The 12763-nt window shown below is 41.9% G+C and overlaps 1 protein-coding gene across 1 annotated transcript in view; it reads right to left on the bottom strand.

Moving 5' to 3' along the window:
* Nucleotides 1-1242: 1242 nt before the first annotated feature.
* mao (monoamine oxidase) overlaps nt 1243-12763 on the bottom strand; it is an 83903-nt gene continuing 72382 nt past the window's right edge. The window contains exons 3-8 of the mRNA XM_005745514.1: nt 12582-12676; nt 12174-12311; nt 3745-3849; nt 3533-3624; nt 2473-2614; nt 1243-1424 (exon numbers count right to left, since the gene is read on the bottom strand). Of these exons, the coding sequence (XP_005745571.1) occupies nt 1266-1424; nt 2473-2614; nt 3533-3624; nt 3745-3849; nt 12174-12311; nt 12582-12676 (731 nt within the window). The 3' untranslated portion in view covers nt 1243-1265. The remainder of the gene's footprint in view (nt 1425-2472; nt 2615-3532; nt 3625-3744; nt 3850-12173; nt 12312-12581; nt 12677-12763) is intronic.

The raw sequence follows: 12763 nt of genomic DNA, 5'->3' as shown, positions 1-12763 counted from the left end.
GTAACACTGTGAAGCAGTTACTGTTTTACAGATACATGGATGTTTCATATTCAGACTGCATTATCTCACATTACCTAGTGTATAAATATAGTATCTGTTTCATTTCCTAATACATAATAAAATCAAACAAACACTATAACAGTTATTTGAAACATGGCTGCAGTAACAGGAAAACAGGAAAAGGAAAGTCCTGCATTCACAATCTACTGAAACATAAGAGCAGCGTCATTATTCATTATCTTATCAGCTCGTTAACGGTGATGTATCCATAGAAGCAAAGTCATTCTGACTATTTGTTTTGTGGGCCATTTGAAGGTTGGGAACCACTGGACTGAACTAATCAATTGTGTCTACAAACCCAGTTTCAGAAAGTTGTAACATTGTGTAAACTGTAAATGAAAACAGAATGCAGTGACTTGCCGATCTCAGAAAGCCATCTTTTATTCACTTATACAGAAAAATATCAGAAATCTACTATTATCATTTACAGAAACAAAAAGCTCACTTTGAATTTGATGGCAGTGACATGTCTCAAAGTGACACGACCAGCGATAAAAAGAGCATCTCAGAGATGCTCTGCAAAAACCCCCAAAACTGTGTCTACAAACTGTGGAGCAATTTCAGAAAAATGTTCCTCAACATCAAACTGAAAAGAATAATATCATCTAACCATTCCAAGAATCTGGAGGAATTTCTGTGTGCAAAGGATAAGGCTGAAAATCAATAATGGATGCCCGTGACCTTTGGGCCCTGCTGCATCACTGCACTAAAGCAGGCATGATTGTCATGAAATCACTGGGAGGGCTCGGGAACACTTCTGGAAATCACTGTCTATGAACACTGTACTGTTCACAAATACAGGTTAAAGCTCTATCATGTGAACATGATGGTGAAACACCGCCATCATTTCTGGGCCAAAGCTCATTTTAAACAGACTGAGGCAAAGTGGAAACTGTTCTGTGGTCAGAGATTCCCTGAGCGCATTTCCTCTATTTTCCTCTCTTTACTTTATTCTCACTGTGGCCAAGATCTGCTCAAAGGTGGAATACTTAGGTTTCTCTCCATCTTGTTGTAATCTCTGAGATCATCTGGTGCTAGATACCATTAATAAACATTAATCGAGCTCCTCGAATATTTACTAGACTGGACTTTAAATGCTCATTTCCAGCTCAATATTATATTTCTGACTAAAGCAGAATATGTAAGGAAAGACATAAAAAGTGTCCTTAAAGAATAGTACTTCAAAGGAAATACTGGTGATATACTCAACTCACCTTGTAGGTCTGCTTGTCCACGGTCTCCACCACAACCATGTCTCCGGTCTGGTCGATCCTGTAGACTGGAGACTGCAGCTTCACTCGGTCTCCCAGCTCCCTCGCCATGCACTGACTCACCTGATTCGCACCTCCTACAAACTTCCTCTCCTTGAGACACAAAGAGAGCAGAGTTCAGTGAGCACCAACAGGGAGAGCAGATGCAGCAACACTGGTTTCTATTTATATTGGGTGGAAGTGACTCTGATCCCCCTCTGGGTACCCCTCAGCAAGGCTAATAAACTCCCAGTTTGGAATGAAGCCGATAAAATCCCCTGATTTATCCTGGTGATACACACCGGTTATCCTCAGTCCGCCTTCATTTCCTTCACTACAAATTTCTGCATCTTAATTCAAAAGAAACACGTTCATAAAGCCAGGCCAGCAAATGTTAAATGATGAAGATGACAGTGAGGAGGTAGAGAGGTTTGGGCTGTCAAAGCTCCGATACACAAAACCATTTCCATGTGGTTAGTGTCAACATCTCTCTCATCCCTGACCAGAAACACATTGTGTGCATTCCTCTGTGGCATTTGGATGAATTTGTCAAGCAGTCACTGAGAAAGCACGAGCTACACCTGAATCAGTCCTGGGCGGTGAAACGAGGTGAGCCTCTTCTTGTCTTGTTTGATTAAAGACACGTTTTGCAGTTTTGCAGGAGGAGTGCAGCTGCACTCGAAGCAATGCATACCAATAGCATATCCATATGTTTAAGATGACTATGTGTAAATACTTCAAACACCCCTATGTATGCACCGGCCACAAGGCGTGTAAGCTTTAAATGTGGAGCAAACAGGAAGGAGCCGACTGCACTACTGTTTGTCATTTGTTTACCAAAGCCTTTGTGGCTATGGGAACAAGGCCCTCAGCTTGAGGAACGGCAGCAGAAAAGACGCCCTGAGTATTCCAAGAAAACATCTTTTGTGTGGACAGCATCTTATTCAGGCCAGACTAAGGAGACTGGGCTGTGAGGGATCTCCCTCTGACGTTCACACTGCTCCTCTGAATCACTGAATGAATCTGTGTGAGAGGCAGAGAACGCAAGTCCACTTCTTGGCACGCCGAGAGAATATTCTGTTTGTTCAGACAGATATATAAAAAAACCAATTCTTTCAGTCTGTTGTTCTGAATCAGTAGGTATAATTTTGGGCAGATATACCTGTCCTCCATTGGTGGTGGAGCAGATCCTCATTATTCCTCCGCACTGTTTGACGTACCAGAGTAACCAGAGAGCCGACACCTCGTGGGGTTCAGCGGTCACGATCAAGTTGACAAACAGTGTGGCGAAGCGACGAGCAGTTCTGGGAGGGATTACATGGAAGGTAAGAAGTCTTTAAATACTGCAGGTACCCCAGTCACAATTTTTATATTCTGTAAGAGTGTGAACAAAGCACAAATAAATCACCATGTCAGGGATTTCTGCTTGCTTGTCCTACTTTTCCAGCAGAGACTTGCACATAATCTACATTTGAGCAGTTTCAAAGTTGAACTAAAGTTTTATTTTAGTTTAATATAGGATACATTACAGGATTAATTCAAATGCTGGAGCAGTACAATCATTTAATTAGTGCAGGACTGTTGTCATTTACTTTTACAAGCTGCATATTTTAAATTTACACAGTAATTAGATTTTCAAAAACATTCTCACTCACAGTGCATCATATACTGAAGCTTCTCCACCAAAAACCTCTATGAAACAGCTACAACCTTCAGCATCCGTTTTCAAAGTTTTTGCAGGGATGAGAATTCTTATTCTTATTAGTGCTGACACAGGAAGCTGTAACCATTTCCACCTCTGCAAGTTTGAGTCACTGAACTGGACCTCTTAACTGTGACTGTGGTGTTGGAGCCTTTTAGATCATTTTATTGGAATTAGCCAATTAACCAAAATTAACCAAAGAGCGTTAATTTTACTTCCAGCTTCAGTGAGTGGAATTCTAGCATTTCATGCCAAGTCTGTTGTGCAGAATGCTGCACTCATGAAACCTTAGTAACTGAGGTTGCTAACATTAGGTTATAACCTAGCACTCCACCAGCCAGCCTCGCTGACTCATATGAGATATTAGAAAATAAAACGACATTTCTTTTGTTAGAGACCACCTTCAACATTTGTGTCACATGATTTAACAATAAAACTTTAAACTGGATATAAACGAGATAACAGGATGAATAGCTAGACCTATTCTCTGCACAAATGGGAAACATTTTGAACATGTTACCTGGTCCAGCAGAGTTTTTCAAAGAGTTCCTGCATGGTCATCTTGTCCCACTCCTCAGCATGGGGAGCTCTCCAGGGAGCGTCTCTGGGAATCTGAAATGCAGGAGGGTGTTCAGCATGAGTCAGGCATGTAGCAGGTGTGCAACCTGTCCAGTAAACCAATCTAGAATGCTTATTAATAAGAATACTCATTAATAGTGAGAACTGCTTTACCTCCTCGCCCATCTTATCCATTGTTCTAAAGAGGTTGTTGAAGTCCATCAAAGCGATGGGGTTCCACATGGGAGGCAAGGAGCCTTTGAACGGGTAAGACTTTCCCTGTTGGACACATGATTGCGGCCATCATCACCAAAACAATATTCTTCAATCATCAAATAACCATTGCTTATAAAAGCTGTGCTTAATGATGGCAGCATTCAAAGAACAACATTTCAGCATTTGCCATTAAAGATTTGTTTCAGTTGACCTCTAACTGACCGTGAAAGCAGTTTGAAGAGTGGTGGAGAAAGTGGAGTAATAGCTTGTGCAATGTTTACAACTGAATCAGAGATACTGAATCATTAAATGTGATAAGAGTAGCCATAATCTAAAGCCATAGTTTTTATGCCTGGTCTAGTTTATTTCTGCATTTCTCAATCACACACAAAGACATACAAACACAGAGGTGACAGTCAGGGGTAGATGCAGTGGGTTTAAAACCACTAAAGTGTTGCCACACCACAATTGTAACTAGAGATTATTTTTGTTGCTTTCTAGCAAAGTTCCCTTTGCTATGTGGAGGATAACAATGGTTTGAGTACATTCATTTATGTGTGTTGATGGAATCTCAAATAATCTCTCTAGCGAGATTATTTGAGAGCTTGAGTATTGAGAGCTTTGCTTGACAGGAACATTTATTTCAAACCTTATTAAACACAAACTTCTTTGAAAGAGAAAAAAACTGTCTATACATCTTTGTGGAAATGCCCAAGCCTCACAGAGCTGTCAGCTCAGAGACAATTCTGGAATAACACTTACACTGTACTGTCTTGGTCTGCAGCTGCAGCTTAAACTAATAATGTCTCCTATTATTTACAGTCTCCTAACGTATTGTGTTGTGTAATGTAATACCACTGTAATAGAGCCAAAGGAAAAAACAAAACAAAAAGAATATCAAAATTGTTTAGTTCTTCATTTCATTGTAAAACAATGCAGCTGTAACTGCATTATTACTGCATTAAAGGAGACTGGAGGCATCAAGGTGGCACGGAGGGAGGTTAGCCAACTATCGGAGATGCAGAAAGGTGCGACAAAGAAGGTGCCTAAGAAGTACAGCAAGTTGTCCAATACCTGAGGCCTTGGAAACTGCCAAGCAAAGACTCACAGCCTTAGCCAGCTGCTTAAAGAGGTACACCAGAGACATAGAAAAACACCAGCTACCGGTAGACCGAGCAGTCAGCCGAGACTGCAAGACTAGGCTGACAAACCTGTGCACTCCCTGGATTGATTACAAGAAGGCCTACAACTTGATGCCCCACAACTGGATGCTGGAACGCCTAGACCTGTACAAGATCAACAGGACCCTAAGAAGAAACTAAATATAAATTTATCAGGAACTATCAGGAACTCAATGGGGATGTGGTGGACAACACTAGAGGCCAACTTTAAGCCCTAAGGTTGTATGCTAAGCTTAAGGAAGGAGGTCAGAGGCTAGTTAGTGTCAGTACCACAGTGGCTGGACAAACCTGGACTGAAAGACAGCACAGAGGCGCTAATCATGGCAGCACAGGAACAAGCATAGAGGCTGGGCTCTATCACCCCAGGCAAGACCCCAGGTGCAGGCTGTGTAAAGATGCCCCTGAGACAATCCAGCACATAACAGCAGGGTGCAAGATGCTAGCAGGCAGGGCATACATGGAATGCCATAACCAAGTGGCCGGCATAGTGTACAGAAACATCTGTGCCGAATATGGCCTGGAAGTCTCGAGATTAAGATCCTGTCCTTAATGAGAGGACCAAAGAACGCTACTTGAAGACAAAGGTGATGTACTGCAGAGGAGGACTTTATGACAACCATCTAAAGATAAAGATTTCACAGAACCACAGAAAATGCTAATCACTGCCCTTAGCCTTTTACCCAAATTATATTGTACGCTCTTATCTGACTTTGAAACAAACATCTATTATCAATAGTTATTTTACTGCCTATGCTCTCTGGTCTCTGGTCTGCTCTCTGGTCTTCCTAAGAAGAATATTTCAACTTTACAACTCTTGCAAAACTCGGCAGCTCGTGTGCTGACGAAGACCAGAGGGCGGGCCCACATTACACCGGTTTTAGAATCGCTGCACTGGCTCCCCGTGTGTTTCAGGATCGATTTTAAAGTTCTTTTATTGGTTTTTAAATGTCTTAATGGTCTTGGGCCTTCTTATCTCTCAGATCTGCTTTTACCATACGAACCCTCGCGGACCCTGAGGTCCTCTGGTACTGGCCTTTTGATTGTCCCTAAAGTCAGGACACATACTCACGGAGAGGCAGCTTTTCAGTGGTATGGTCCTCGTCTGTGGAACAGCCTGCCGGAGGAGCTCAGGGCCGCAGAGAACGTACATGTCTTTAAGAACAGGCTCAAGACCCACCTTTTTAATTTAGCTTTTACTTAGCGTTTATTTATTTTATGCTTATTTATTCTATCCTGTTATTCTATTATTAATTTAGGATTTACCTAATATTTGCTTGATTTTATTCTTATTCATTTTTTAATCTTCTTATTCTATTTATATTTATATTGTATCCTGTTCTTATTTATTTTATCATTTTACCCTATATATATCGTATTGCATCATATCTCCAGTGTTTCCTCGGAGGGCGCTCTCTGCACCGGGGCTGTGATTGACCGTGGCTGCTGGGTCTCTGGGGTCCTCTCAGCCTGGCTGGGGGGCTCCTTTGCCTCCCTCCGGCTGTGTGCCCAGCCTGGAGGCTGCGGTCTGTGACCGGCTCCCGGTGCAGACGGCTCCCTGTTATAGTGTTTCCTCACTTGGCTCATGCGAGTCCAGCCCAATTTTTACTCTTTAAGTGTGCGCGTGTGTGTATGTGTGTGTGGGTGGGGGTGGGGGGATATATGTGTATTGAGAGTGTGGGGAGTGAGTTGGAGGGTGGGGTGGGCTGCTTTTAACTATGTAAAGCACTTTGTGCTACATTTTCTCTGTATGAAAAGTGCTTTATAAATAAAGATTGATTGATTGATTGATTGATATTGTAATATACAGTACTGGGAAAATGTTTGCTCTTCTTAATTTCTCATTTCTTAAACTACATTTAGTTTAAAATTTAGTAAATTATTATTAGATTAGATTAATTAATACATTAATTTAGTAAGGAAAAGGCTAAACAAACCTACCATGTCCTAAATCGTGAATTTACTGTGATCAACCACATTTTTTGGAAAGTTGAACTTTGGAAAGTTCAGTTTCAACTAGCCACACTCAGGTCTGATAACTGCTGAATCCAGAAATCACTTAAGTAGAACCCGTCTGACAAAGTAAAGTAGGCTAAGCGACACGTCATGCCATGATCTGAAGAAACTCAAAAACAGCTGAAAGACTAAGCTGCTGACAACTATCGGTCTGGAAAACCATTTCTAAGACTGAGCCAAGTGGAGAGCTGTTATTCACAAATGGGCTACTAAAATTACTCCAAGAGTGCATCAATGATTCATCCAGGAGGTCACAAAAGAATCCAGAACAACATCTCAAGAACTGCAGGCCTCACCTGCCTCAGTCAAGGTGTTTGTGATTTACCAACAAGAATTTAAAAATTTTACTAATGTAGTAAAACACTAACACACACACACACGGTATAAAAATATAGGTAATAAAGACTGATTGCTGTGAACTGCCGATGCAGGGATTGGTTCCCAGGTGTAAGATAATAAATCATATCTAAACACCACCTCTGAAGTCAGTCTAAAGATTTCTTGGATTTCTATCTTGCAGAGCATTCATTATGTGAGAGGCCAACATACAATGCAAACAGTTTTACATTATCTGATGGTTTCACTGTGATTATTATAGCATTCTAAGATCTGTTCAAGATCTGTTTTGTGTATATATTGTCATAGTGTTTTCTTTGTCCTTTGTCAGACTGTCTGTGTCTCATGTCTCTGTTCCTGTTTGCTATCCTCCAGTGTTTGATGCATCAAGTGTTTTGTGAAATTTTCAGATTCTGATTATTCTCTTGTTGTTGTTTTTTCCTGTTTAATAAGTTCTGGCTTGAGAATCTTTCATTTGGCCTAATTTTTGCCACACCCATAACAGGGTAGCCAAAGCACTAGGATCCACTTCCCTCATAGCTTAATGGTAAGCTCAGTCCACCAGCTGGTAAAAGGGAAATAATTTGAGGATCCCATCCCATAGGCAAATGGAGATCATTATAGTGCAGTCATTTTTAAAATATATTTTTAGGATAGCACTTCTATTAGTTACAGCTACGAGCAGATGGAAAAACAGGCCCAGAGAGGGAGCAGGGCTCTTAACGTCCATCTTGGACCATTGTAACACTTGTTGGGTAGGGGTGGGTAGTGTTTGTTAATAGTCCAAATGGCCCAGGGGAAGAAGCTGTAGAAGCTGTTAGTGAGTCTGGGGTGTGGGACCTGATTGGTGGAGGGTCAAACGGGTGGTGGGCGGGGTCACCTGTGTTTGTCTGAGACAGGAGAATCTAGCGATGGACTCCGGGGTGGCAGAGGACAGCCAATGACTGTTTTGACAGTATTAATTACCCTCTACGCAGCGTTTCTAACCAGACAACCAGGCAGTAAGAGAGCACGTTCTCCCCTGAGGAGCGGTAGAAGCCCAGCAGGAGCTTCTAGTCCAGGTTTTTCTTCCTTGGGACAAGGAGGAAGTGCAGACACTGTTGGGGGTTCTTTACCAGGGCGTTTACCGAGCTTGAACCTAGGAACAGGTGGCAGGGGGGGATCTGAAGGGATGGCAGAGGACAGCCAATTATTTTTTGGCAGTATTAATTACCCTCTGCGCAGCCTTTTTATTCTCAGTTGGGTGATAAGGATGTGTGGGATTATAGAGTTGAATGTTGAGCTGTAGTCCACGAAGGGCATCCTCACATAGCTCTTCCTGTTAGCCAGATGGCTCAGCGCTCTGTGAAGGGTGACAGTGATGGCATTTCCAGATATTTCATTTTTCCCCCAAACCACTGTCCAAAAAAAAATCAAATCAAATAAAACCCTGAGCTCAGTGTGAGCTTTGGTAAGATATTTCTTGTAGTTGGTCATTAGGTTTGCACACATTTCAGGAGTGATTTTGGCCCACTCCTCTTTACAGAAAATCTCTAAATGCTTTAGGTTTTAAAGACCCCCACAGCACATTTTCTACAGGACTGGTAGAAAGGTCTGGTCTGGAGAGTGGTTAAGCTGCAAAATGAACTTAACATTCTTCTTCGTTGGCCACTCCTATGTTTCTTTGGTGGTATATTTTGGGTCATTGTCATGCTGGAAGACTCATTCATATCTTCAGTTTTTTGGCCGATGGAAGAAGACTCTTGTCCAAGATTTTACGGCACATAGTCCAATCCATTGGCCCCTCTATACGGTGAAGTCATCCTGTACCCACAGCAGAAAAACAGCCCAAAACACAATATTTCCACCTCTGACTGTGGAGATTGTGTTCTTTAGGTCATACTCATCACTTCTCCTCCTCCAAACACTGTGGGTTAAGTTGTTGTCAAAGAGCTCGATTTTGTTTTCATCTGATTACATTACTTTCTTCCAAGGCTTCTCTAAATTTTTTAGGTGTTCACTGGCAAACTTAAGAGGGGTTTGTAAATGTGCCTTCTTGAGCAGGGGGAACCTTGTGAGCGCTGCAAGATTCGGTATATGGTAAATGGAGTGGTTCTTATACAGCACATTACTATTCTACTTGAACGCTCAAAGCACTTTAGCATGTCTAATGTACCCGTACCTTTTGATTAATAGATGACCTGCTCTACCTCCTGAGCCACATTATTCTCTAATTTTAGACCATTACAACCAGTGTGTAACCATTGGTGTTTTTGGTGACTGTTCCTAGTCTTGAGATCATTAACAAGCTCCTCCACTGAGTATATATGTTCTGTACGACCGTGTGTGGGGGGAGTGGCTAATTTAGCAGATTACCGTATTTACCGCACTATAAGGCTCACCAGATTATAAGGCGCACTGTTGAAGACTGGCTCTGTTTTCATACATAAGGCGCATCATATTATAAGGCGCATTAAGACAAACAAAAAAATAACTCGACCTTTATTAAGCTCATTCACAGTAACTCTTAACACTGTTAAGCTGTAACACGTTAAATATTGAAAAATATACTTTTTCCAGTACGGTACATTCAACTTCCACAATTCCCTCAAACTCTTCACCTTCCGTGTCTGAGTTACGGTAAACAGCTGGGCAATTTCGGCATCAAGCATGCCCGGATCCCTCTCACGCCAGATTAAAAGGCGTTTAAAGTGCATTCAGCAGAATAAAACAATCAGATGAGTTAAAATTTAACCAACTCATTCACAGTAACTATTAACATTGTTAAGCTGTTAAACATCAAATATTGAACAATACACTTACATTTCCAGTTCATTCAACTTCCACAAATCCATCAAACTCTTCACCTTCAGTGTCTGAGTTAAACAGCTGGGCAATTTCAGCATCAAGCATGCCCGGATCCCTCTCATCATTATCCGAATCAGTCTCGTTGCTGTTACTTAGCTGTTCAGTGATTATTCCAGCCTTCGTGAAAGCTCGGACGACACTTGAGACTGATACCTTAGCCCAAGCAGCCACGATCCATTGGCAGATAGTGGCGTAACTCGCTTGGCGTTGCCTCCCTGTCTTGGTGAATGTGTGTTCGCCTTCTGTCATCCAATGCTCCCACGCAGCTCGTAATTTAACTTTAAACGACCTGTAGATACCAATATCTAGTGGTTGGAGTTCTTTGGTTAATCCACCCGCAATGACGGCAAGCTCCAAATTAGTTTGCTTCACTTGGGTTTTGACAGCCTCGGTGAGATGGGCGCGCATGGAGTCATAGATCAAAAGAGACGGAGATTTGTGGAAAAAGCCATCCGGTCTCTTGACATAAACTTCCCTCAGCCACTCGCTCATTTTCTCTTCGTTCATCCAGCCCTTTGAGTTAGCTTTGACGATGACGCCGGGCGGAAACTTTTCTTTTGGCAAAGTCTTCCTCTTGAAAATGACCATGGGTGGTAGTTTCTGGCCATTAGCTTGGCAGCCCAGAACTACAGTGAAGGATGACTTCTCGTTCCCTGCGGTGCGTATAGATACCGTACTGGTCCCTGTTTTCTCGACAGTACGGTTCACGGGGATGTCAAAGGTGAAGGGGACCTCGTCCATGTTAGTGATGTGTTCTGGCCGGATCTTCTTTTCAGTGATCTTATTCTGGCAGTACGTGCGGAAAATGGCCAACTTTTCTTTGTAATCGTTTGGCAGTTGCTGTGAGACAGTAGTTCTTGTGCGGATTGAGAGATTATGCCTTTTCATAAAACGGAAGCACCAAGAAGGTCCCCCTCGAAAGTCTTGATCTGCATGTCACGTGCTACCGCTGTTGCCTTGAGTCGAATAGAGACTGTAGAGACACTTCTACCTGCTGTTCTCTGTTCAATAACCCACTGTTCAATTTTGTCCTCTAACTGCGGCCATCGCGCCTTGTTCCCTCGGAAACTCCTTTTGGTCTTCTTTACTTGTTTTAGGTCATCTTTTTGCTTCCTCCACTTGCGCACCATGGACTCATTAATGCCGAATTGTCTGGCAGCTGCTCTATTTCCATTCTCTTCTGCATAACTAATTGCTCGAAGTTTAAAATCAGCTTCGTAAGCGTGTCTCTTCACGGGTGCCATTTTGGAGTCGTTATGTACACACACACACACACACACAACACGGTAATGTTGTGTTGAAGCACAGTACGTATTACTCCGTGAGGCTCCTGGCAACGGTAACCGTAATGCTCCAAAAAGTGGCACTAAAAATCTTTTTTTGACAGATTTTTGAGCATAGTGTGCCACATAAAACCGGTTCGAGGTCAGTAAGCACAAAACAAAATTCATACATAAGGCGCACCAGATTATAAGGCTTACTGTCGATTTTTGTGAAGATTTAAGGATTTTACGTGCGCCTTATAGTGCGGTAAATACGGTACAGTCAAGTGAACTAAAGTTAACAATGATGATAACAATGTTTTACTTTGTGTGCAAAGTAAAAAATTTGTTTTTAGTGCAAACAAAAAGATTCCCCAAAAATGCTTCAAACTCTACTGCTGATGGCAAAGAGGCTAGCTCTGTTAGCTCATGCAAAAGTTAAGCTGACAGGAAAAGTGCCAGCGGCAGAAAGTGGCAATTGAAAAATGTTGATAAAGATCCTTGTTGCCATGCCTACTGCGTGATGCCAGAAAAGTAGCAGAGACTTGGATTTCCTTTTTATTGGATAATGGGTCAGACTCAGGATATGGTGCATCATCTTCTGAACATTGTCATCATTTACTCCATCACTTAAAGTGAAGAATACATCTGGAACATGTCATGATCTGTCACAGACTACACAGACATAACATAAACCAAGAGAGCTTGGAATAGAAAATTATCTGCAATAAAAAAAACAGACACTCACATTAACATAATGCACCAAGTTCTCCTGCTCGTTGACTTTGTAGGTCTTTATGCCGTACTCTTTGGCCAGACGGAGGATGCGGTTCTGTGTCGGTCCAATGTAGGCACCGCCTAGATCAACCCACTTTGCCTCCTTATTCTAAAAGACACATCCTCACAATTAGATCATGACAAAAAAGAAAGAAATGTCACAGATATTTCTGAAAAGGCTAACTGATCTATGCTTGCACTTCTACGCTCATAAATGACTTGAATATAAATGTCATTTTTTTTCTGTATGCCCATTAAAAGAAATAGATACACTATCTTGGTTGTAAAATTAAAAAGGCTGGAAAGTATTTATATTACTGTTACTGATTGTCTCTTTTATGAGCCGCTCCTACAGTAGTATTGACACTCTTTGCTTTACCTGCACAGTGAAGGTACGACCACCAACCCGGTCTCTGGCTTCCAACACTACAGGATCGAGCCCACTGGCTTTCAACAGCTTTGCAGCACTCAAACCTGCAGAAGGACAGAGACACCAACAGGACTTAAACATAAGGATTCAAGCAATATATGTGCTTTCTGTACTTGTAAAAAAAGCAATAG

The sequence above is a fragment of the Pundamilia nyererei genome, unplaced genomic scaffold, assembly GCF_000239375.1.
Source record: "Pundamilia nyererei isolate P.nyererei 1_Seehausen unplaced genomic scaffold, PunNye1.0 scaffold00160, whole genome shotgun sequence".
In the NCBI taxonomy this organism is placed as follows: Eukaryota; Metazoa; Chordata; class Actinopteri; order Cichliformes; family Cichlidae; genus Pundamilia; species Pundamilia nyererei.
The sequence above is the reverse complement of the archived record's forward strand: the minus strand, read 5'-3'. Positions and strand labels throughout refer to the sequence as shown.